General features: G+C 38.3%; 3 protein-coding genes across 6 annotated transcripts in view; 2 read left to right on the top strand and 1 right to left on the bottom strand.

Moving 5' to 3' along the window:
* Nucleotides 1-931, top strand: part of LOC306849571 (netrin-G2-like) — a 68,000-nt gene extending 67,069 nt beyond the window's left edge. The window contains exon 6 of the mRNA XM_079384707.1: nt 525-931. Within this exon, the coding sequence (XP_079240833.1) occupies nt 525-742 (218 nt within the window). The 3' untranslated portion in view covers nt 743-931. The remainder of the gene's footprint in view (nt 1-524) is intronic.
* Nucleotides 932-3,167: 2,236 nt separating this feature from the next.
* On the top strand, nt 3,168-5,779 carry LOC306849237 (endonuclease G, mitochondrial-like). The gene is made up of 3 exons (XM_079384130.1): nt 3,168-3,842; nt 4,914-5,023; nt 5,172-5,779. The coding sequence occupies exons 1-3, from the start codon at nt 3,294-3,296 to the stop codon at nt 5,446-5,448; spliced, it is 936 nt and encodes a 311-aa protein (XP_079240256.1). The 5' UTR covers nt 3,168-3,293; the 3' UTR covers nt 5,449-5,779.
* A 605-nt stretch (nt 5,780-6,384) lies between these two features.
* Nucleotides 6,385-25,932, bottom strand: part of LOC306849730 (disabled homolog 2-interacting protein-like) — a 102,606-nt gene continuing 83,058 nt past the window's right edge. For 3 of the 4 annotated variants that reach the window (XM_079384993.1, XM_079384996.1, XM_079384995.1), the window contains 8 exons: nt 25,612-25,848; nt 20,771-20,972; nt 19,925-20,103; nt 17,457-18,345; nt 15,580-15,732; nt 12,927-13,129; nt 11,649-11,736; nt 9,796-10,083 (listed from right to left, as the gene is read on the bottom strand). In XM_079384993.1, the coding sequence (XP_079241119.1) occupies nt 9,916-10,083; nt 11,649-11,736; nt 12,927-13,129; nt 15,580-15,732; nt 17,457-18,345; nt 19,925-20,103; nt 20,771-20,972; nt 25,612-25,848 (2,119 nt within the window). In that variant the 3' untranslated portion in view covers nt 9,796-9,915. Of the gene's footprint in view, nt 9,694-9,795; nt 10,084-11,648; nt 11,737-12,926; nt 13,130-15,579; nt 15,733-17,456; nt 18,346-19,924; nt 20,104-20,770; nt 20,973-25,611; nt 25,849-25,932 lie in introns of those variants that run through there. The other variant, XM_079384994.1, reaches the window with a different exon arrangement.

The following is a 25,932-nucleotide window of genomic DNA, read 5'->3' as shown; positions in this document are numbered from 1 at the left end:
CCGCAGGCCATTCGGAGTCTAAACCACTCTCCACTCTAATCACATCACCCCACACTTCCACTTTGCACATTTTTCAAGTACAATCTGCACTAATTTGTAGAAGGTTACGAAAGGATAAATGAGTGGGACTTACATACCATTTGTCTTTGTCTTTAGTATCCTTTTACTCACTTATACACTTTACTGCACTGCACAGCACAGCACACGGACACTTTATCACTGACATACACTTTACTTTTTATAGAATCTATATAGAATCATATTCTATTTTTTATTCTCATATCTATTTGTTATTTTATTTTATTGCTAGTTTATTCTGTATATATGTTTACTGTACTTTTTCTATTTGTATTTTTGTAAACTTGAGGTTTTTCTAATTTTGTTGGACAATTTGTTGGACAGTCGTACAATACATTTCACTACATGTCGTACTACGTATGTATATGTATGTGACAAATAAAATTTGAATTTGAATTTGAATTTGAATTTGTTAATGAGAATCTCCCCTCTGTCCTTCTTCCCAGCAAACGTGTGCGACGACGAGCTCCTCCTGTGTCAGAACGGCGGCTCCTGCATCCAGAACCAGAAGTGCATGTGTCCGCCCAGCTTTAGGGGAGTTTTGTGCGAGCAGCCACGCTGCCAGGGTGAGAAAGGGTGCGACGGCGCATCGGCCTGCTACCTCAGCACACTGACGCTGCTTCTCTGCCTTCTAGCCAACAGCCTGCTTAAAGCCAGCGCCTAGAAACCCATCTTAGTCCTGCCAAAGGGCTGAACCCTGTGGACGGAGAGAGAGTAGCCTGAACCCGTATGGACCCAGCCTCAAGGTGCTGAAATCTTTTTTGGAAATGGCGGCGGCTGCGCTGAGGTCAAAACGCCTTCATGAGACGAGCAGTTTATTGCTTGCCTACTAGCATCACTGATCGCCTGAACTTTATACCAAAAACAGAATAAAAACAACTTAAGTTCAGTTTCAGCTCACTCTACACCAGGGTTCCTCAAATCTTACCCTGGAGGGCCAATCCACTGCGGAGTTTAGCTCCAACCCTGATCAAACTCACTTGTCTGTGATTTTCTAATGATCCTGAAGACATTGATTAGCATGCTCAGGTGTGTTTGATTAGGGTTACAGCTAAACTCTGCAGGAAAGTGGATCTCGTGGACCAGATTTGAGGATCCCTGCTCTACACAAAACTCTACAGAAAGTGAAGAAATGTATAGATGTGGTTTCATTTCCTTTGCATTTCTACTTTCTCTGTAGTATCGACGCTCACTGAGGTACAAGCACTGCACTTAGCTAGCTTGTTTTAACCAACAACAAACGGTCGATATCACGGAAGCCTACTTATGCCAAGTTATTCTTCTTCTCTTGAAGACTTGTTTTTACATTTCCTTTCATTGCTGCATTTTTCTTGCATTTTATTGCCATTGAGGTTGTAACAAGTAGATGAAAGCGATGGAAAAATGTTTAATCGCTTTCCCGCTAGTATGAGGAATGAATGTGTCTCTATAGCTTGTGTTTGAGATTACGTTTATGGAATGTAGGAAGAGGTTTTAAATTGTCACACTGAACAAATATACATAGATATATCGGTCTATCTGAAAGGAAATATGAAGTATTGTATATTATAATTATTATTATTTCAATATTTTTTGTAGAAATTGTTATTTTTGTTGAGTAAATGTTACCATTGTGAAGACATTGCAGCCTTTATTGCAGTACATATGGTATTCACACCATGGTAAAACTATATTTGATGATACATCAGAGTGGAATATTTCTTCATTCATATCATTATATTTAAATAAAGCATAAACGGTTCATTACATGCACAGCTTTAGCTCAATGTAACCTGCACATCATCTTGTTACTGGCATGTATTCATCAGTGCAGATATGAACATTCAGGACTGCTTATTAACACATGATGATAAGTACATTCCTAAAACACAAAGTCCCACAAACCCCAAATAAATACTAGCTAATTATGAAGCACAGAAAAAAAAAAATGCATCGTCAATCAACACAATTAGAATGGCCATTCAGATTAACAATGAAAAATTCAGCACACTGTATATCATGCAATCAGGTTATTTTTCAAATAATTTTATTTTCCTTGCGCGAGTCTCAAAGAAATGCCAAAATCTTTAGCGGCTCATGGGCTTTTTGATGTATTTCATATTTACAAATGCTTTACATTCATGATGAGCCAGGGTAAATAAAATACTATCAATAAATATTATAAATGAATAAAACCTGACAATCAGAAATCACAAAGAGACGTGAGTGAATTGTGTTTCTTTAGACTCTGTCCTTCTATATTCATATGAAAGCTTTACAGTCAGTGCTTGCTGCAGCATAAAGGTAATTAATATCAGGCCATTTTTATTCCTTAGAAAGTTTCACAAGGTGAATCAGCCGTATATATATGTCTACACATCCAGAATCAAATATGCTGCACCGTTTGTATTGCTCTAACCACCTGCACTGAAATAAATAAATAAACCCTTAATAACACACAACTTGAGTCAGCAGAGCTTATGCCAGGTGGAGACTTTTGCTTTCTGGAAACAAATCAATAAGGCTCTATCCAAGCGTGAGTTAAATACAAACTACTCACAGAAATAGAGAAATAGATTGCATTCTATATAACACAACATATTATGTAATTAGCACTGGAACTGCCAATTGGGGGTTTATTGCACATAGTGGGCTCATTTATGTTTAAGCTCCAAAATTTTATAAATTATGAAAGCATTTTTATACTTTAGGCTATATAGCAGACTCTCAGAAATATGCTCTGATTAGAAAAAAAAACTAACCTGATGGAAATAAAGAGCTTATGTTAGCCATTGCCTAGTGAGGGATTGACCATTTACATGAAGTTGTCAATTTGAAGTTAATTTTGACATATTTAAAGCATAGCTTGTAGTGTTGATTTTTCTAGAATATTATCAATCCGCATGGACTGTTTTAAAGTGATAATATCTAAAACATCACAAAATTCATCAAATCTTTTGTAGTAATAAAAAGAGCTAATAAGTAAACTAAATACTCTCCACTATTTAGAAGTGTCTGCGACATGAAAACGATCTGCATAGTAAGAATAACAGTAACTTTAATTCTGAAACTGTTCTGTCTTTTTAAAGGAACAGCGTGATGTCATAAACATGCGACTAAATGTCCTGTGCGCTTGTTTAGCCGGTGGGACTAACTCACATGGATTATGTACATACAGTGGGCAAATAACTGTACTTTATTCATTTAATTTAATTCACTGTATTTATTAAGTGTGAATGATGCATCGTGTTTTCTGCTCGCGGTGGGTTTTATCCGGGCTGTCAGTGACCGCTGGCATAGGCATCGGTGCCACCTTGACAGCAGCCGGCGATCGCTTTAACAAAATCCGGGATACGAGTCACAGCGGCGGACTGCTGGAGCGCATCCCGGTCATCCCGATCCCGAGCGTCGATGCGGCGTCAGAGATTACCCCGTACCAGCCGGGACAGCTCGCTGTAAGCAGTTCCACAGCTGTGATGAAGTACGGCTTCCCTTCCCTGTCCAACATCAAGAGCAGAGAGTCTTACGTGACCTCATACGACCCCAGAAACAGGACCGCAGCCTGGGTCATAGAGCAGCTCAGCGCCGAGACAGTCACCGGGACTTCGGACAGAAAGTTCTGCGATTTTAAAGAGGACGACTCGGTTCATGTTTACCACAGGTCGAGCAAAGCGGATTACAAGGGCAGTGGGTTTGACAGGGGTCACCTGGCCGCAGCAGCCAATCACAAATGGAGTCAGAAAGCCATGGATGACACCTTCTACCTGAGCAATGTGTCCCCACAGGTGAGCAATCCTCTTCCCGGTGGTCTTACTGCAAACAACAGTTAAGGAAGTACATTTCAAATGATTTCCCCCCCCTTAGATGATATTAATAAATAATATATAAATAATCAATTTTAAAATACCACCTATAAAGATGTATTCTATGTAACTTATTTTTTTAATATTTATTTATCAGTTATTTCTGTAGTATTAATAATTGAAACTAATGAATTTATATAACTGTGTAATCAATTAAGAGAAAAGTATTTTAAAGAAAATAAAAAAGATGATATTAATAACCAATGTTTAAAATGCTAATTATTAAGTATTTATTATAACTTGTTACTTTTTATTATTGATTAAAATATTTTACTTTGATCAATTATTTTTAACAATAAAACTTCTACTGAATTTATATATATATATATATATATATATATATATATATATATATATATATATATATATATGATAGTTTGTTAATAATCAATATTTAAATAATTTTTGATTACTAGTCATTTTAGTATTAATAATTAATTCGTTATTGAATTTATCTAAATGTCAATGTCAATAAATTTTTATATATCAGAAAATAAAAAAATATATATTAATAAACACTGTTTAGAATGCCACCGATAATAATGCATTTAATTTATTTTTAATGTTTATTAATCATTTGTTTATTATCAGTTAATAAATTTATGTCTAATCAATAAGGAAATAATATATCAGAAAGTTAATTTAAAAAGTCACCTATGTCCATTTATTAATAATTGCTTCTTATGAATAATTAAACTTTTACTGAATTTATATAAATGTCTAATCAATTATGAGTTAAAAAATAAATTTGTTTTGGTTATTAAAATTCTTCTTCATTCTGTGGTATTCAAATTCTTACTCATTAATTGAAACAGAAGTAATTCATTTCTATAATTCTTTGTGTAGGTAAGAACTAAAGAGTAGATTTCCATGAGCACCTTATTTTATACAATCCATAAAACCACCAATAATTTAAAGAGTTTGCTTATTTGTTATTTTACTATTTGTATGGGTAATTATGGCTGTTAATACTGCAGATATCTTTCCCCACAGAATCCTCATCTAAACCAGAACGCGTGGAATAACTTGGAGAAATATTGTCGCTCTCTGACCAAGCATTACCAGAATGTCTTTGTGTGCACTGGACCACTCTACTTACCCCGGTAAAAGCCTCTCATTATGCTCTTGAGAAGCACTGCTCGAGATATTTCAAATTAGCCACATGTCTGAAATCAACATATGTGAAACTATTTGATCAACTGATATTTTAATAAATTAATAGAACCTATTTTTCCCTCCCTGCACTTACAGGCAGGAACCTGATGGGAAAATGTATGTGAAGTATCAGGTTTTGGGAAAGAACCATGTAGCCGTGCCGACTCACTTCTTTAAGGTGGTGATTCTGGAAAAGCCGAGAGGAGACGTGGAGCTGCGGTCCTATGTGATGCCCAATATGCCAGTCGATGAGAAGATTCCACTGGAACGCTTCCTGGTTCCCATCGAGAGCATCGAGAGAGCGTCCGGACTGCTGTTCGTACCAAACATCACGAAGAGGACCAGCAGTCTGAAAGCCATTACTGCAGGCTAGTGAGGAGTTTACAGTGATTACTGAGGGGGAATGGAAATTACCTCAAAAAAAGTTTCATAATGTCACTGTCAAACATTTAGAAAGTTACCAGGGACATTATTTAATTTTCAATATATGTGGATAAAATACTGAGACCGATATATCAGTTACTGGCACAGGATGACTGTCTAATGCTGTATTGTTTAATAGGGCAGATTTTGTATCATTGTTTTAAGATGTCAGCCAAAATCAGGATTTTTAACCGAGCCGAACCTCTGTGTGAAATGAGATTTTAATTTCAACTGTGAAATGTCATTTGTGCTACTGGAAATAAAACAAATCTGTAATCCTTAAATCATATTTGTGTTTTTCATTCACCTAGAAAGATGATTCAGAAATGAATGGCACTTAGAAACAATATCTGTTTTTAATCCTCTTAAAATAACCTAAATTCATGATTGTCAACACATTAAAAATGCACAAGCCCATAATTTACCATATATTTGAAGTATATACTCAAGCATAGGCTACAATCTACAGTGTGTATGAGGCAACAGGCCTGGAAATAAGACATCTTCAGGATAATTTAGTGCATAGAATTTAATGCATATATGCTATTTTCTTCAGAAAAATTAAATGTAGATTGTCAATATGATTCAGTTGTTTTGATCAACATCATGAATGCTAGAAACCGGATCAATATCCTATATCTAATCTATATACATCTACAATTACAAAAACTATGTGCACATCCACTTGAAGAGCACTAGATGGCACTATGGTCTCAAACAACATTGTTACATTTTAAAAGAGACTGATTTTATCATTATGAAGAGGTCAAGGTTTTGGATAGCATGGTCCAGTTCGATATAATTACACAAAAACATTTCTCTCCGTTGATTTACATTCAAAAGTAGCAGTGTATTCTTATGAAATAAAATGTTTTTGCATTATATACAATACAAATATATCATTTTATTCCATTACAGTTGATGTTTTAAAGAAAGACGTTAGTGATAACACTCATGGACAAATACTTTGCTTTTATTCTGAATGGCACTCACTGAAGTGCACCCATCTTGACAATGGCATTCTACATGGATATATACATTCTGTCCATAGCATTTACTTAACTTTACACAGGTGAAACAATATATCTTTTTCTCAACAACAGTATTTTTCTTGGACTGTACAGTAAACTAACAAATAAAGTAAGAACCTTGAAATAGCTAAATAAAACTTTAATAATTCTAGAGGCAATTGTACATGAATTGCACTGAACATTTTCTTCAACACAAATTACTTCTCATATATTGGTGTGTCTTCTGATTATGTATGTAGATATGGCAAAACCATCAGCGTAGCTCTGACACACACATACAAAAGATGCAGAAGCAGAAAACACTGTGGAGTTTTTGATATATAATCATGCCGAACAGGAAAAAGTTGTCTTCCTTTAAATTAAGTGACACTAAACAAGCCCTTTGACTTTCACATAACGTATTAAGGGAGTAAAAAATAAGTGTTTTAATGTGCCATACTATTGCCTTACAGGTTACAGGAAGTCCAGACATGTTTTGTTTGCTTGTTTTCAATTTCTCTGTATTTAAACAGGTTAGTATACAGATGTGGTCACATTCTAGGAATTTCTGCAAAAGTTCACAGGCAAATAGAATAATGGAGCGATACATGAAGCCTAACTCACACACAAGTCACTTTCAAACCAAGCAGCTTTCTGTTGGTTAGCGTCGGTGAATTCGTGTGATCAACCTGAACCCGTTGCAAACTGGGAAATCTATATGAAATTGCTGATTGCTTTTGTAATGAATGGATTTTGCCTGTGAAAATTAGCCTAACAGTGGTTAATGAAACCTCACCTTAAGTCTTAAAAGTTAAGTATGTAATTTCTGCATCACTAGCCTAACCATCTGCAACTGCAAAAACAATGAATGTTTTCAGACAGGTTTCTCAAACTCAATTGTTTGAATAAACAGACCTCACACCAGTGGTATTGTAGCATCCCCCAAAAAAATCTTCAACTTTGAACTTACAAGAAATGTAAAGTCACCATGAAACCAAAATGGTCAATTCTTATTTTTTATGGAATATTGCAGTGTTTACTATAAATGATTCATTATTATTATTATTTTGAATTCATGCGTCCTCTTTTGCTCTCCCCTTGCAACGACATCTTTTCTCAGATGTGATCACAGCAATTAGCAAACAATCCAACAATCCACTCAATTCCCCATCAACAAACTCAAGTCCTGCCCTACATTTTTTCTCGTTCAAGAGGCCATTTCACCCAGATATACGTCACAATTCATAGTTTTCAGTCATGTGACTGGCTCAAAGACCTGGAGGGCAAAACATCCATGGAACTGCAGCACAAGCCTGTCAATTTTCCATCCATTTCCAAGCCACAAATATTTAGATTATCTCTCTCTCAAAAATAAATAAATAAAAGATATGTGGAAAAAAGAAGCAGCAGCAAGATTTTGGCCATTTGCCGCAATATTTTAATCACTAAAAACATGGGGACATTCAAAAATGTTTATTGTGAAAAACACACAAAGTACCTTAATGTATTAAAAGAGTGATGAAAATATCAAAAACAGTATACACTCTATTGATGATACTGTTCGTACTTTGTATAAGCAAGCAGATGATCCCAGAATGCAATGTGTGTTTTCTTTATAATGGATTTCTATGGGAAAAATTTCATGTGAAACTTTGCACATTGTGTTTATATTCTGGGTTCATCTGCCTGCCTGTACAACGTATGCATCATTAATAAGGTGTATACTGAATTTGGCCTTAATATTATAGTAATAAAGTGTCTTACTATATTACTACTTAATACAAACCTCATAAAAATAACTTGCGATCAGTGGCGGAAAGCTGTGTTTTGCCCTCCAGGTGGGCGTTCCTGTAGGGCTGTGACGTCACGTCAAAACTACGAATAGGGAAAAGATGAGCTCAACTTCTGTTCTGTTCACGCTCAGTTTTCAAACTTCAACAAGTACTCTTCATTTTGGGGTTAAAACAACAAATATAGTTGAATAAATAAATTAAATTTAAAACAAATTCCAAAAAACTACTTTCTCTCGAGCTTGTATAATAAATAAAAACTATACATATCGCGTAAACAGAGAATACTACAAAATGGAGATGTCTGATATGACGTTTATACACAGTGGTTTGCCCTTGCAGTTTTTCCAAAATTATTGTCCCAAATAAACTGATGTGAATATTTCTACATAAACACAGACAGTCTTCAAACTCTTCTCCACGAACCTGATTTGAATAAAGTTCAGTGAAGCTAAAACAGGTTCGCCTGATAACTGGAGCAAAGGGTCTGTCAGCAGCAGGGTTGATGCAACTATTGCCGTGCTACTCGTTTGATGCAAACTGCATCTGAAGAGCAGAAAACATCACAACCTTTAAGTAAAAAACCAGCCACGTACCCTTCACACATCAACTCAAGTGCTGAATGCTATAGGCTTTGTACTTGCTGCCCTGAATAGCCTTTATAACAAGTCCACAGAAGCAGGTTTTGGTTAAAGGGTCCATTCTAATGCTATAGAAAGTGCATAGAGTGGAAGAAAGACATCGTAGGGGACACACACCGATTGTACTGTAGGTACGATGTTGGATACGGAGTCGAATACTGGCCAACAGCAAGCAGTAGGAGGACGTTTCTATCCACGGCGTTGAAAGCAGAGGGGTTAAAGTGTGTCGTCGTCTTTGCCCTGTCTAGAAGCAGCACCTGAATACACAATCAGAGCTTACATTGTTTTGTTTTTCTTCTAAATAAAGTACAGCAGACCTCAGCAAACGAATTACACTCTGTACCAAAAAAAGAAAACCTCTTTTCTCTGAAAAGCCCATAAAAAACTATGTACATTAATGAGGCGCACATACAAAAAAAGTATGCAACAAAATGCGATGTTTAAAAGTCCTCTCTTTAACCTTACAAAAAAAGTGAGCCGTTTGTGCTACTGCAGCCCTGGAGTGACGCAAACAACAAAACTGATTAGAAAAGGATGTTTACGAGAAATGTACACAATAAAAAGAAAGCAGAAAATAGTGTTTCAACAAATAATTACATTATTATCATGCCTAGTCCAATCAAAAGGTGTATATGCAAAGTTCAAATCTAGAGATGATACAGAATCTGGTCACGGCTTACATCGGTGACAGAGGGGATCTCGTGGCAAGGGCTATGAATGAAGCATCATGGGACATCTTTGCGTAGCTAACAATCTAAAAGGATTCAAAAAGACACATTAGCCTTTATATACTGAGTGAAAAACAAAACAACATTGTGCAACTCTATCCAATTCATTCCCAAGAGTTATTTTCGACCCAGTAGGCCTACTAGGGACTTTGTGAAGTCAATTGAACCCCGCCGTATTGTAAGAGAGTTACCCATAGCCCTTGTCCTTCACTAGACCCTTAGGCCTGTGTTGTGTGTTTGTGTCCATGCTAGCAGTTGCTGCTGTTTCGAAATTCACCGTTTTCCGTGATCTGCAGCTTGGTAGGGTTGGTGGGAGAGATGCCGTTCCTCGTTTGCATGCTGTAACGATCCTTCAGCTGAGACAGAGCGCTCATTAGCCGGGCGTTTGCGGCGTCCAGGGATGCGATTCTCTTCTCCTGTGGGGAGTGACCATTAATGGAGGTCAGATGATATTATGATATTTAATGTTTAATTAAAGTCTTTCTACTCCGCAACGGACGCAAGGTGACTGGCACTCTCTAGTTTGAAACATTACAGACTAATTACAGTGTCTAAAAACCATATAATGAATTCACAGAGTTGAAATTAAAATTCATGCGGCGACAGCAGTAATCGCTCCTTGTCTTTATAAAATAAATCTATGATGTAAACAGTCTTTAAAGATTTTGATGAGTGCTAAAGCGAATCCACAGTGGGTGGTTTTATGCTCATCAAACTGTTTACAAGAGATGCTGATTGTCCCCGGAGGACAAGGGCGTTCATCATTAAACTTTCAGATACATTAACACCATTAAACCTCAGAGACCAGCTCACAACATCATTCTGAAATCTAAACCTAACAGAAGAGGGTGCTATGACCCTGCAAATGAGTCAATGCATGCATCTGAGACCATTATTGAAAATAATGATTTTTTTCTTGTTTTATAGAAAATTATACTTTAAATGATATTGTCAGCCTAACAACTTGAGTGAAAAGTTAACATTGATTTTTTTAGTATTCAGTATGCACCACTACTGCTTTAATGACAGCTGCACTCAAGCTGACACGGACTGATGATCATTTTCTCCAGCCTGATTTGAGAATGATCCAAAAAGCATCTTGTGCTTCAATGGAATTCTTTTTTTTTTTTTTTTTTTTTTACAAACATGATTAATGTTACAAATCTGTTTATTTGATTAGTGGCTTAAAAAGAGTGCAGAATCTTAAATATATATTTTATCTTTATCTTCACACTACCATTCAAAAGTTTGAGATCAGTGAAGTTTTTGAAAGTTTCTTGTGTTCACCAAAGCATTTATTAGCATTTATTTACATTTACAATTTCATGTTATTTATAGTAAATACAGTAATATTATGAAATATTATTACAATAATTTTTTTCTATTTTAATATATTTGAAAATGTAATTTATTCCTGTGATGCAAAGCTGAATTTTCTCAAAAAAACACTTGATGCTAAAACTAAATTCTCATTATTATCAATGTTGAAAACAGTTGTTCTGCTTATGGTAATATTTTTGATAAATATTTTTTTCAAGGTTCTTTAATAAATAAAAAGTTCAAAATAACAGCATTTATTTATTTTTTGGTAGCAATATAAAAGTCTTCACTGTCACTTATCAATTTAATGCATCCTTGCTGAATAAAAGTATTAATTTATTTTTTTATTATACTGATTTCAAACAGTATAAATGTGATAGTGTATATTTTAAGTCTTTTCTGCAGTACACTTTTTTTTTTTTTTTTTTACATAGCACTGCTGTGTGACCAAATAATTTTAGTCTCTCATTTAATACGAGCTCATTAAACCACATAATAATTATACAAAAATTTGCATGTCTGATTTTACTTAAATTAAGATTCTGGACCCAGAAGCATCAGTTGAATAACATAATGAAAACTATTTGATTACAGCAAACATTGCCTTGGCTTGAAAATTTAATGTTAATTAATAAAGACGATGATTAGATATTTAATTCACCTGGGCTTCGATGATTTTCTGTTTGGAGTCTACAATTGCCTGCATGTCTGTGTGATCTTTCTTCAACTCTTCTTCAACTGACATCAACCTGAAACATAAAATTGCCACATCCATCATTATGTTACAGATGCTACTTCAGTGCTTAACTGAACTAGAGAATAATACTTATATTAAATATTCCATCAGAAGTTTATATAGGATGCCTAAAGTTTCAAACAGTACATTTTGAACCCTAATGTAACTTCTAATGGATCACCACCTATGGGGTTTGAACCTACAATGTTTCAGTTTCTAGATCAGGGCCGGTATTCATGAAAAATATTAGTGCTAAGAATTGCTCCTAGTAACAAAATTCTAAGAAAATTGTTAGAAATTTGGGTGTTTCCTCTTAAAATTAAAGAAAAGATCCTAGTAAAGAAAAAAGTCATTCAGAAAGCATCTTAACCCTTAAAAGAGGTCTTAAGGTCCAAAATTGTTAGGAGTACGAACGAGGACTTTTAAGAGTTTCTTTAGCAGTGGAGAAAATGGACAAAACATGAAGAGGGAGAAGAAATGTGTTGCACACAATGCATGACAGTGATTTAATTAGACGCTACACATTAGATCGAGCAGGGATCATGTTTGTGACCGATCTTATTAGAGACATGCACACGCTAACATCTCCAACACGGTGCAGAAATGCCATAGCGCCAGAAATGGAAGTAAATCACTACATTAAATACATTATATTTGTCTATATATTTGGCAACTGGAAAAATGCAACTATGCAGCAGTGATGATTTGGGTCTGTTACAGCACTTTCAGAACCTTATTGTGTCGCTGTTCATTTCCTATAAAATACGTTAAGTATGACAGCATGGTAAATAAAAAAGAATATATATACATATATAATGTGTGTATGAGAGAGAGAGAGAGAGAGAGAGAGAGAGAGTATGGTAAAACAGGAAAAATTACGCCTGTAATTTCAAAGTGAAGGCTTATAATAAACCCTACTCTTAAAAGCGCTCATTTATTTCCTACTTGGACAACCAACCAATCACAGTTTTCAAAAGACTGTGTCATAGCTAGCAACAGGGTCAGCCCCGCCTCCTCACTGAGATAAAAGTTTTTGTCTTTTCCTCGCTCAGAGTTGCTCTCAGATTGGTCCTGAATCACTTTTAAGCTAAGACTCCAAATTAGAAATTTTTAAGATAAATTAGGAGCTCTCTGAGAGGATTCTTAGAATCTTTAAGAATACAGGCCCAGATCTTTAACCACAAGACCACACCAAATCTTCACCTGGTGATGATGCTCTTCATCTGGTGCTCTTTCTCATCCTGCTGCTTGCGTAATCTCTCCTCCGTGTCCTCAAGCCGGGCCTGGTACTCCAGGAGCATCTTCTGGGTTTGGTCGTCCTGGCTCTTCATGTGAGATTCATACTCCTCCAGCTTCTTAGCAGAAATACGCAACTTCTCCTGCAGGACAGCAATCTCCTGCTGATACTGAGGAGGAGAAAGAGAGAATGAAGAGCTGTAATAGCAGGATTAGACAGCAACAAAAGCTGTGTAAAGAGGGAGTTCTCGGGTGTGTACGGCTGTGGTTTGAAATGCATATTACACGAACAGAGCCCTGCTAATCATCCCGTATCTGTCTGCTAAGCCCGGGAAATCCAGCAAAGCTGTATGAAATATATCTAAATAGGTGCTACTGAATATTTCAAAGATGAATTTTTCATGTGTTTTGGGGCAATCCTGTAGCTCACAGTACAGTATGCTGTTCATAACACCAAGGTCAATTTGAAATCAATGTGTCTGCCACATGCATACATGCACATTATTTTATGTTATTTTCACTTGAAAAAATATATTTCTATCATAACAACTCTTGGAGGGTTTTAGCATGGTAATGTACATGACAATGTTGATGTGTTTGGTCTTGGAGGAATAGATCTGCTATGCTGCTGCGACAAAGCAAGTACTTGCTGCTGCCAATACATCCACAGACATGCTGCTGTGAGCATGTAAGAAATACTGCTGCTGCACATATAATATATACAGTATGATATAAACCCCAGATATAGCATGCATGAATCACCCATAGCAGATCTATGCAGGTGGAGCTGGGGAAGGTGGAGGGTTTCTGAAGCGCACCGCAACGGCTACAGCAAGTACTAGCCAAGCTCATTGGCTGCTGATACAAAAGAGAACCAATCAGCTATGCCATGTGATAATGATGTCTTTATGTCGGATTGAGTTAGACCTATCGTATTTATAAGGCTTGTCTTTGTTGCATTGACTAGAAATAAAGACAACATATGTTAACATTTTTAGCTCTTCAAGTAAATTGATCTTATTTTTGGGATGTTTACATATTTTATTAAAAAAATAAGACAGACTAATTTAGAAAATCCTTTTTGCTGTGTGGTTGCTTCAGGCAATTCAGAAACTAAGAAAGTTCTGCACCAAATGTTTTATGCAGCTGTTCAGAGAAGAAAGTTTTTGAGAACTGTCTCTATCTTGAGATTCTGCTTGGTTAAGGGCTTATAGATACAGAAACCCACTGCTTTATAAATATGCAAAGGAATAAAAATCCTAGTTTTCTGTGTGTTTTTTCGTCTTGTGATTTTGCATCTATACCAAAACACTATTGTGCAATAAGCTACATTCCCTGTAGAGGATTCAACCAATCTTCACAGTATCACTTACATTAACTGCTTCAAACAGCATGGATGCAGTGGGGTTCTGCTGAGAGAGAAGCTTGAGCATGTGGGTGTACACACTCAGTGCACTCCGACAGGCTCATTATTCATTAAAGAGCAGGCAGACGAGCCTGAGCCAGGCGTGTGCTCTCCACTATTGCAGTATAGTGATTTGAGCCTGTCCTCCTAAATTACAACACTATAGATATCAAAAGTCAGCTTCATCTAAAGTCTGTTTCAATTGTGGTCTTGCTCTTCCGACATCTACCTGTCTGCAGTTTGACATCCACAGTCCTTGTATCAGTTTAGGACATGATGCAGTGACTAAGCAACTGGATCTGAGCCTAAAATATCTTCAAATCTGGGTGCTCAGGGAACAAAAACCTTGGACAGTTCTGTGTTTCTTGAAAAATGGTTTAAAATGTTTAAGTTAGCAATTTAGTTTAGTTTTATGTTAGTGTTAAAATATTTTTTGACAAGTCTCATTCTCACAAAGGCTGTACTTATTTACTATATTTATTAATAATATTATTTCTATATTTATTATTATGACCATTTTAAATAACTGTTTTCTATTTTAATATATTTTAAAAAGTAATTTATACCTAAATTTTCAGCAGCCATGACTTCAGTCTTTAGTGTCACATGATCCTACAGAAATCAGTCTAATAAGCTGATTCAGTGCCCAAGTAACATTTCTTATTACTATTAATGTTGAACACATTTAATATTTGCTTAATATTTTTGTGGAAACTGTGATTTTCCATTTTTTTCAGGACTCTCTGATGAAAAGAAAGTTCAATAGAACAACATTAATTTGAAATATACATCTTTTGTAACATTATAAACATATTCACTGTCACTTCTGATCAATTAAATGCTTCTATGCTGAATAAAAGTACTAATTAAAACAAACAAAAAAAAAACAACTTTGCATTATGGCAAATGTTGAGCTAATGAATATTAATTAGGTTTACATGATTGGTCATTCCAGGAAGGTTACCTAGCAGCATCAGCATGACGTTAATAACATTCATAAACATGTCCTCACAGAAAGTCCATTATGTTCCAGAGATGACAAATAGTGAAGCTAGCTAATGTATTTTATAAGAATTCATCATTCTCTGCGAGCGCTTCCTGTCTGTGTGCCCGTGGGAGGCCAGTTTTGATCAAACAAACATTAAGCCTGTTGTATTTCTGCATATACTGCTGTTTTTCGTGCTGCCGAGCCGCAGGATGAGGTCTCATTATTACCTTTTCAGTTGGTGTGAGATCCTCCTTGTTTGGAAAGTCCTCCCGGTGTTTCGAATCTGGGTCAATTCCCTCCTGCTCCAAATATTGCACATTCATATTCAGCAGCCATGCAGCAGTGCGGTCCAATGCATTGGGATTCACAGGAGATGGAGCCTAATAAAAGTTCATTCAAACACACACACACACACAAATACATTTTTGTATCATAATTAGCCATTCTATCATCTACATGACTCTCAAATTCGTTATCTTTCACTCATACACACAAACAAATAAATGCCTTAAAACTTTTCAAGGTGACAACAACACTTGTGCTTGCTAGGAAAAACATTTGATCATTTTTTTAATGAAGATTCATTCCACAGACATCAAAGTAACAGTCTGGACAATGCGAGCAGTCATTTAATCACTAGCGCAGTGCTTTCGCTCCAGCAATTAATTCTGCTTGTCTGCCCTGTTCCTTTCGCTTTGACGTTCGTCTCAACCTAAGAGCCTCGTTGATTGTAGCGATGCACCAAAAGACTCATTAACCCCTGAGAGATCTGAGTGCCAATTTGTTTTAAGGATATCAGCCGAGTGCTAGCTAATCTAAATTAGCTATGGGAATGTAGCAACTCACGGGCCTAGTGAGACACAAAGGATGTGATTGGCTTTAAAATGATATCTCTTGAGAACATGGAACTTTGAAAAGTACCTTTTTCTTGATTGTAACAATAATAACTATGATTAGGTTTAACATTTCTGAAATAAATGTGAACGGCGCCTGCATTGCAAGAGTTCGGAGTGCTTTTTAGTTTGTTGGTTGCTAGGATTTTCTGTTGGGTTGCTAGGTGTTTGCTTATTAGGACAACTCAAGAGCCGACCCTCAATCCTCAATTATATTTTCATCTCCAGATATAACTTGGGTCTCATCTGTTTTATTTTCTAACACAGTTTATTGTCCAGGCAAAAATCATATTTTTAATTTCCAAAAAAACAAAAAACAAATTGTGTGGGGCCCTGTAATGGCAAACAAAATAAAATAAAAATTAAATTAAACTATATAGACATATTAAAAAAAATATAATAATTACAACAGAAAATATAAGTATAAGTATAAGTATATATTAGTGCTGTCAAAGGATTAATCGTGATTAATCGCATCCAAAATCCAAAAGTTTTTGTTTACATAATATATGTTTGTGGACTGTGCATATTTATTATGTATGTATAAATACACACACATGCATGCATATATTTGAGAAAAATATATTTTATTTTATATTATATTATATTTATTAATTTTAAATATTTATATACAATATCAATTATATTAATATAAATATATGCATGGAAATACATGGACATATTTTCAAAATATATACTGTATGTTTGTGTATTTATATATACATAATAAATATACACAGTCCACAAACATATATTATGAAAACAAAAACTTTTATTTTGGATGCGATTAATCACGATTAATCCTTTGACAGCACTAATATATATATATATATATAAATCATTAATTAAAACTATAGTAGTATCTCAATGATACTAAAATAAACTGGTCCCATATATCCACTTGTTTAACATCAAACTTTTGACATTGTTCAATTTTATTTGATTTTAAACAAATCAAACATTTGTTAAAAACTTTTAAAAGACAGATGGATATATTAGAACTGTAACAAATAAAATCTGCATTCAACAAACACTTTTTTGTTAAACGAAATGTTTGAATATTTAATTTTGCACTAAAATGTTATTTTCATTGAGTAAAATTTTAGCCAGAGTAAAACTGATTAAAATTAATTTATATGACATGATAATGTGTATGATTTAGTAAAATTTAAAGGGTATTTTCATCAAAAGACAAAAAAAAATTAACTCACTTGTTTGTGTAGGGTGCGCTGCTTGGATTCTGGACTGTCCCCTTTGGAGGACGACGACTGCTGCCTCAGTCTGGTGCTGCTGCTTGGCCAATCAGGAGATGATGACATCATACTTCCACTGGAGGGACGGGGGTACGGTGCGGTGTTGAGCATGTTGGGCGGAGTGCGGCCCCTTGTGACGGCTGGAGGCGGCTGATCTATCCGGCGCTGCGGCCCTGCGCTGTTCTGGCGTGGAACGTTGGCTTGGTGTTGGGGCTCCGTGAGGGACAGCTGTCTGCGGTTGAACTCTCCAGAACACCGAATGAACTCGTCCCCACTGCTGCCCCCTCCGCCACTGGCCCCCGTGCTGGACTGGCTCAGGAATGGGTGCTTTGACCCCGCAGTAGCTGCTTCCTCTGCGTTACTCTGGGAGCTGATGGAGCTCTGGCATTCAGATCCCGAATCGGCCACCGCACGGGGCAATCCGGCGGCCATCTGGTACACGGGGTTCTGGAATGAGAGCGGGGCGAGCAGCTGGGACCTCCCCGGGGCAGTTTCTGTACTCGGTGTGGTGGGGGTCTGACCTGCCCTCCTCAGGGTCGGACCGCTGGGCGTGTTGCCCTTGGCGGTGCGGGTGGTCCACACTCCTGTGCCCGGGCCCACGGAGGTCTGGCTGTCATTGATGTGGTCGCTGAAGGAGGTGTTGGGAGCGCTCTCAAGAGAACGACTGTCCTGCAGGTCCATCATTGACAAGCTCTTGCTGCCGTTGGGGATCTGAACATCTGGCTCGTTGGCCTCCGAGTAACTGGAGCTGCGGGCAGGCGATGGCTGGATCACAGAATTCTTCGTTACGAAAAACAGATCCTTGTTTTCGGGGGTCGGTGAGGGCAGCCGAGTGAAATCCACCAACCTGTCCAAGTGGCAACGGGACAAAATGAAAATCACAGCTGTCTTTTAATTCAAATCAAATTCATTGTTTGCCAATCCAGCTCATTTGCATGGCTAATGGATGTGTGTGTGTGCTGATTTGACAGATGACAGTCCAAACACTGTACTTTGACAAAACATGTAAACTAAGCTACATTAAAATATGTCTTTGATTACTGTGCTAGAGAATAAACCACGCTGAGGAAAAGGATGAAGAAAAGGAAAGTATGAACAATGTCTTGCTTTGGTCCTCTTTAGTCAAAACAAATCTGTTTCTAATGGAGAAACTGGCCATGTTAACTGCATGCATTGTATTGCCAGTTTCTATATTTACACTATCGTTCAAAGTTTGGGTCAGTAAGATTTAGTTTGGAGAGAAATTAATACTTTAATTCAGCAGTGTGTGTAAATGGACAGTAAAAACATTTTTACAAAATATATTTTTTTAAATAAATTCTGTTATTTTGAACTTTCTTTTAAGCAAAGAATCCTGAAAATAATGTATAACGGTTTTCTCAAAAATATTAAGCGTATTAACTATATAAACATATTAAAACAATAACTGTTTTCAACACTGATAATACTACAAATTGTTTCTTGAGCACCAAATTAGCATATTAGAATGATTTCTGAAGCATCATGTGACACTGAAGACTGGAGTAATGATGCTGAAAATTCAGCTTTGCATCACAAGAATACATTATATTTTAAAATGTTTTACAATAGGAAACTGTTCTTTGAATTGTAATCATATTCCACATTATTACCGTTTTACTGTATTTTTGCTGAGCATAAGAGACCTCTTTGAAAAACATAAAAATCATAAAGACCCCAAACTTTTAAACAGTACTGTACATTCATGCATTCGACAGATGCTTTGATTTAAAGTGACTGACTGTGCATTCAAACAGTATGTGTGTTTCTAAGAGAACTGAACCTTTGACCCTGACGTTGCTATTACTGTGCTCTGCCAGTTGATAAAATCAACACCACACAGATAGTTAGATAGTAAATAGGTAGTAAAAGATCTGAAAACTAGCTATTAAAACGTGAAAATATTATCAGATGCAAGTAATCTTCTTTGAAAGCACAGGGTGATCAGTCGAGCAGCAAGAGAAGATGTGGCATTTTATAAGAGCCTTGCTTGGGACACATTTTTACCGTATTCCACAACAGAATGATAAAAGATTTCACTAGCTTGCAGTTTTCCCTCTCAGCTTAATTTGCATTTCACAGTGTCTTGTTTAAGACTCCCACCTAAATATATGAGTGCTTTAAAAGTATTTCCCTCATTTCACAGACTGCCACAGTAAATAGCCATCAACTCACATAGATCACATCCCAGAGTCCACAGATTTTTTTAAACGTTTTCAGTTTTTTAAAGCATTTTCAGTTTATCGGTTCCTCAGTTAGAAGCATAAGTAATGCAAAACAAGACTGTATTTTAGCTTTCCAGTTAAATTAGATATTTCTTATTACTTTTGCAAGGACAATAATCTGCAATCTAGACTAGGCTGAAACTGAAAAGTCTGGCCATGTAAGACAATTTTTCCTCGACTTACCCTGTGATCTCACTGTCCATGACCATTTTCTGCAGACCAGTAGACAGGCTGCTGCTGGGTAGAGTGGGGGAGCCCACACGCTCAGTGGGAGACGACATGGGGGCCCCGGTGGGGTTCGTCAGGGCCGAATTCACATCCCGCAGGATCCGTGCTAAAGGACCCAGCTTAGTGATAGTACTCTACAACACAATACAAAATTGTGAATGACTGGATTCATACTTGATAGAGCATTGTGAACTCACTCTGTTGAGTACAAGCAATATATTACTATAGAAAAAACACTTAAAATAAATATTAGCATGCTATTCCAGAACAGCAGACAAGAGAGGCTGTGCTTTACAGTAATTTTAATATTTTAAATGGGTGCTGTTATGTTCAACACAGGTGGAATGTGAAACCTAATGACCAAATGTTGGTGTAAATCCATACATTTCTATTGATGGTACACAATTCAGCCTAGGTTTCTAGTAACTTGGTGTGTACATATTGTCTAATAAATCTGGCATTGTGTACTACAGCGATTGTTGGCTGTTTGATGTATTGCTTTTATCCAAAGTCGATTTGGATAAAAGTGTCTGCTTAATGCATAAACGTAAATGCATATATCACCTATTTCACATTTGAGATCACTAGCTTTGATTGTGGCTCATCCAGTCAGATTTTAGAGCCAGTATTGTCTGTATTTTATCTTAAATAAAAATCCAGTCTCTTCAGATAATCACTTGATAAACTAAATTGAGCTCTTTGTAATTTTTCAGAATCTACAATTTTTTTTATCAAATTACGAGATGTGATAGTAAGATTTTCTGTGAGAAAAATGACATTTGTTCAATCACAGGAATTCACCTGATCGAGTTGTGAAACGGCTTCTGACAGGAGAGAATGGAGAGTGGAGAGTTCACGGCCCAGGTCAACATAACCCTCGAAGCCTGCTGTGTTTGAGATGGTCTCCGGGTTGGAGATCTCCAGCAGGAAGCGCTGCATGTTGGTCCATTCGTGCTCCAAGAATTGATTCATGAAGGACATGTACTCCTCCTTACTGCCAAACCTACAACATAAAACACAGTAAATACAGTTTACTCTGATGAAAATGTACCATCCACAACAGTTTATCAGTATGTTCCCTGTCAATACTCCACTTCATACTGCGTCTTGTCTAAAGACGCTATGGGAAAAGCCTTTTTTCCTTCTGACTGAAGCCTTATTCAATCACGCAGTGAACCTGTATGGCCATTGGTTCGTGCAGTGTGTTAAAAACGAACCAATGGCTCAGCAGCGGAGCTGCACGAGCCTATGGAGATGGAGCCAGCCAGAGCCCGCCAGAATGGGCGGGGCCATCTGGCTATATAAGTGGCCGTTTCGCCATAGGAACTCAGATGTCTTCTCCTTCAGCGAAGACAATGACTTAGTCTCTCACTGATCCAGGAAGTCTGCTCGCCATTTAAACGCCTCGCAGCTGGAACCAGCGACCTCTAGTCGGCTGAATCCGCGCCTTCTCAGCGCCATCAGCACTGCAGCAGTTCCGGTCCCACTCCCCTGCAGCCATCTGGCGAAGCTCACGCATTTTTCTAAAAGGAAAATGGCGTTGTTGCAAATAGCGCGCTGTTACTGCAGTTCGTGCAGGTCCCCCCTGCACGCCGATGACGGCCACAGCGAGTGTGTATCCTGTTATGGGAAATCCCATGCAGATGCTGCGCTCGCTGGATCTGATTGTTCTCACTGCGAGAACATCAGTCTCGCCTCTCTGCGCTCACGGATAGCTTTCTTTTCTCGCGCCCTCCCGTTTTCTTTCTTCGCCTGGGAGGTTTCTCCCGTCCTCTTTTCTTAGCCTGACCAGCGTCCCTCTGCTAGCGCGAGCGATCTGGTCTCGTTTGGGTGGAGTGACGAAGAGCTGAATGATGACATCCGCTCCCAGCGCCGCCAAGGCCGGGATGGATGCCGAACTTCTCCGCATCCTCTCGAAAGCGGTGGAAGAGCTGGCGTGCCACTCTATGGCGGTCCTCCAGGTCTTTCAGGCCAAACTCCTTTCTTCCATGGACAAGTCTGAGCCTGATCCTGAGACTCTCAGGGAGCTGAGAAGTGCTACAGACCTGGCACTGCGCACCACCAAGACCACCGCCCAGGCGATCGGATGTCCATGGCCAGCCTAGTGGTGCTCTAGGGCCATCTGTGGCTCAAAAGAAGAAGGTCCCCTTCCTTCATGTCCCGATTTCCCCCAGCGGCCTCTTTGGACCGGCGGTCGGAGGGTTTGCTGAACGCTTCACTGAGGCACAGAAGTCGTCCCAGGTCATGCAACAAGCGCTCCAGCTCCGTAGCTGCTTCCAGTCGCCCTAAGCTTATGCCGACTCAGCAGCCAGCGAAGCCTGCCGCCCCCGCGGCTCAGCCTGCCAAGACGCAGCAGACGTGAGGGTAATCCCATTCAGCCAGATGCCACCCCTTTCCTAAGCGCCAGGGCCCCCGACCTAGGATAGCGTTGGACCAGCGCCTCCTGTGTTTTCCTGATCTGCAGAACAAGAAGAGGAGGGGGCCAAGTCCTGCCACGGCCGGACCACCCCCTTTCTGGAGCCTCTTATTACCCTGTTCAGCACCGGGTGCAGAGGGAGATGTGTTTGTTACGAATATAGGGCCCGTACAAGCGCCCAAGCAACCGCCCGCTGTTATAGTGGGAAAAATAAAACACAAACTTTCTCAAAAAGAGAGCAAACTTTCTCTTCCATGTCTCACGAGTGCCCTGCCCCCATGCAGCTGGCCACTCAAGTTTATCCAACCCCTTGCCACGCGGGCCGAGGCCTGGCAGGCCATCCCCGGAGTGTCAGAGTGGGTTATGGGGATAATAATACGAGGTTATTCACTCCAATTCGCTCGAAGACCCCCGCGCTTCAGCAGCATGGTCTCCACCTCAGTGCAAAGCGAGAACGCCCACGTTCTACGCTCAGAGGTGATGATTCTGCTGAAAAAAGGCGCAATAGAAAGAGTTCCTCCAGCTCAGAGCGAGTCAGGCTTCTACAGCCGTTACTTCCTCGTCCCCAAGAAGGATGATGGCCTCCGGCCCATCCTCGATCTCAGACGCCTAAATTGCACCCTCATGAAGAGGTCGTTCAGGCTGATCACATTGAAACAGATCCTCTCGCAGATTCGGCCAGGGGACTGGTTCTTTTCTCTGGACCTGAAAAACGCATACTTTCACGTCCAGATAGCCCCCCCATCACAGACGATTCTTGAGATTTTTGAGGGAGTGGCTTATCAGTACACGGTCCTTCCCTTTGGACTGTCTCTGGCCCCCCACACTTTTACGAAGTGCATGGACGCGGCTCTTTCCCCTCTGAGACAGATGGGAGTCCGCATTCTCAACTACCTCAACGACTGGCTCGTTCTGGCCCAGGCATTGACTTGGCCATTGCATAACAGTCCACTTCTTTCCCTTCAAAATCTCTTTGGTTGCTTTTGCAGTATGCTTTAGGTCATTGTCCATCTGCACTGTGAAGCGCCGTCCAGTGAGTTCTGAAGCATTTGGCTGAATATGAGCAGATAATATTGCCCGAAACACTTCAGAATTCATCCTGCTGCTTTTGTCAGCAGTCACATCATCAATAAATACAAGAGAACCAGTTCCACTGGCAACCATACATGACCACGCCATGACATGCTTCACTGATGAGGTGGTATGCTTAGGATCATGAGCAGTTCCTTTCCTTCTCCATACTCTTCTCTTCCCATCACTCTGGTACAAGTTGATCTTGGTCTCATCTGTCCATAGGATGTTGTTCCAGAACTGTGAAGGCTTTTTTAGATGTCGTTTGGCAAACTCTAATCTGGCCTTCCTGTTTTTGAGGCTCACCAATGGTTTACATCTTGTGGTGAACCCTCTGTATTCACTCTGGTGAAGTCTTCTCTTGATTGTTGACTTTGACACACATACACCTACCTCCTGGAGAGTGTTCTTGATCTGGCCAACTGTTGTGAAGGGTGTTTTCTTCACCAGGGAAGGAATTCTTCGGTCATCCACCACAGTTGTTTTCCGTGGTCTTCCGGGTCTTTTGGTGTTGCTGAGCTCACCGGTGCGTTCCTTCTTTTTAAGAATGTTCCAAACAGTTGTTTTGGCCACACCTAATGTTTTTGCTATCTCTCTGATGGGTTTGTTTTGTTTTTTCAGCCTAATGATGGCTTGCTTCACTGATAGTGACAGTTCTTTGGCTCTCATCTTGACAGTTGACAGCAACAGATTCCAAATGCAAATAGCACACTTGAAATTAACTCTGGACCTTTTATCTGCTCATTGTAATTGGGATAATGAGGGAATAACTCACACCTGGCCATGGAACAGCTGAGAAGCCAATTGTCTCATTACTTTTGGTCCCTTAACAAGTGGGAGGCACATATGCAAACTGTTGTAATTCCTACACCGTTCACCTGATTTGGATGTAAATAAACTCAAAGTAAAGCTGACAGTCTGAGGTTAAAGCACATCTTGTTTGTTTCATTTGAAATCCATTGTGGTGGTGTATAGAGCGAAAAATGTTAGAATTGTGTCGATGTCCCAATATTTATGGACCTGACTGTATATATATATATATGGAATGACCATGGAACACAAAGCCAGTCATAAGGGTAAATTTTTGGAAAACTATTTGAAAATCTGGAATCTTAGGGTGTAAAAAAAATCAAAACACAGAGAAAATAAAATTTAAAGTTGTCCAAATGAAGACCTTAGCAATGTAAATTACTAATCAAAAATTAAGTTTTTATATATTTACGGTAGGAAATTTACCCAATATCTTCATGGAATATGATATATTATTGCAATTTAAAATAAAAAAATGTATATACTTTAAAATATAATTTATTTCTGTGATCAATGCGGAATTTTCAGCATCATTACTCCAGTCTTCATTGTCACATGATCCTTCAGAAATCATTCTAATGTTGTAAACCGTTGTGCTGCTTCATATTTTTGGGGGGACCTGTGATATTTTTTAGGATTCTCTGATTAATAAAAAGTTAAAAAGAACAGCATTTATTTAAAAAATAAATTTTGTGTTACAATATACAATGCTATTCAAAAGTTTGGGGTCAGTAAATTTTTTCTTTCTTTTTTTTAATAACTTGATACTTTTATTCAGGAGGGATGTGTTAAATGAATAAAAAGTCATAGTAAAGACTGATATTGTTAGAAAAGATTTCTATTTTGAACAAATGCTGTTCTTTTTTAACTTTGTATTCATCAAAGAATCAAAGAAAAAAGTATCACATGTTCCAAAAAACAATATGAAGCAGCACAACAGTTTCAACACTCATAATAAATCAGCATATTAGAATGATTTCTGAAGGATCATGTGACACTGAAGACTGGAGTAATGATGCTGAAAATCCAGCACTGCGTCACAGAAATAAATTCTATTTTCAAGTATATTAAAATAGGAAACCAATATTAGAAATTGCAATAAGATTTCACAATATTACTGTTTTTACTGTATCTTTGATCGAATAAATACAGCCTTGATGAGCAGAGGTGGCCTAATGGATAGAGAGTTGGACTTGTAACTCAAAGGTTGTGGGTTCGAGTCTCAGGTCCGGCAGGGATTGTGGGTGGGGGGAGTGAATAACCAACACTCTCTCCACCCTCAATACCACGACTGAGGTGAGACCCTTGAGCAAGGCACCGAACCCCCAACTATGTATACACTCACTTGGTGAAGTTGGCGAGGTTTTGTGTCACTTTGGCGATAAGCGTAAGTGTTCGGGCGGTGCGGTCGTCTGGATATTCCTGCATGAGGCTGAAGAGTGAGGGTGACATGATGGCAGGACACAGGAAGCGCAGGAAAAGAGATGCACTGATCAGGCGTTCGCTGATGTCCGGTCGCCCTCGGTTGCTGCACTCCTGCCTCCAGGATGCAAACACTTCTTTGAGCTCCCGAGGAAACACGCTGGAGTGGAAATACAACAAGATTAACTGACCAGAAAATATCAGAGCGAACACCACATTTTCATTACAGCTAAAAGTATCAGTA

This window comes from Barbus barbus (assembly GCF_936440315.1).
Source record: "Barbus barbus genome assembly, chromosome: 29".
Taxonomy (NCBI): Eukaryota; Metazoa; Chordata; class Actinopteri; order Cypriniformes; family Cyprinidae; genus Barbus; species Barbus barbus.
Note: the sequence above shows the minus strand (reverse complement) of the source record. Positions and strands in the feature narration are given on the sequence as shown.

Coding starts and splice junctions, on each gene's coding strand:
- LOC306849237 (XM_079384130.1), top strand. CDS start 3,294: ATGATGCATCGTGTTTTCTGCTCGCGGTGGGTTTTATCCGGGCTGTCA. Junction 3,843..4,913: donor TGAGCAATGTGTCCCCACAG/GTGAGCAATCCT, acceptor CTTTCCCCACAG/AATCCTCATCTAAACCAGAA. Junction 5,024..5,171: donor GGACCACTCTACTTACCCCG/GTAAAAGCCTCT, acceptor CTGCACTTACAG/GCAGGAACCTGATGGGAAAA.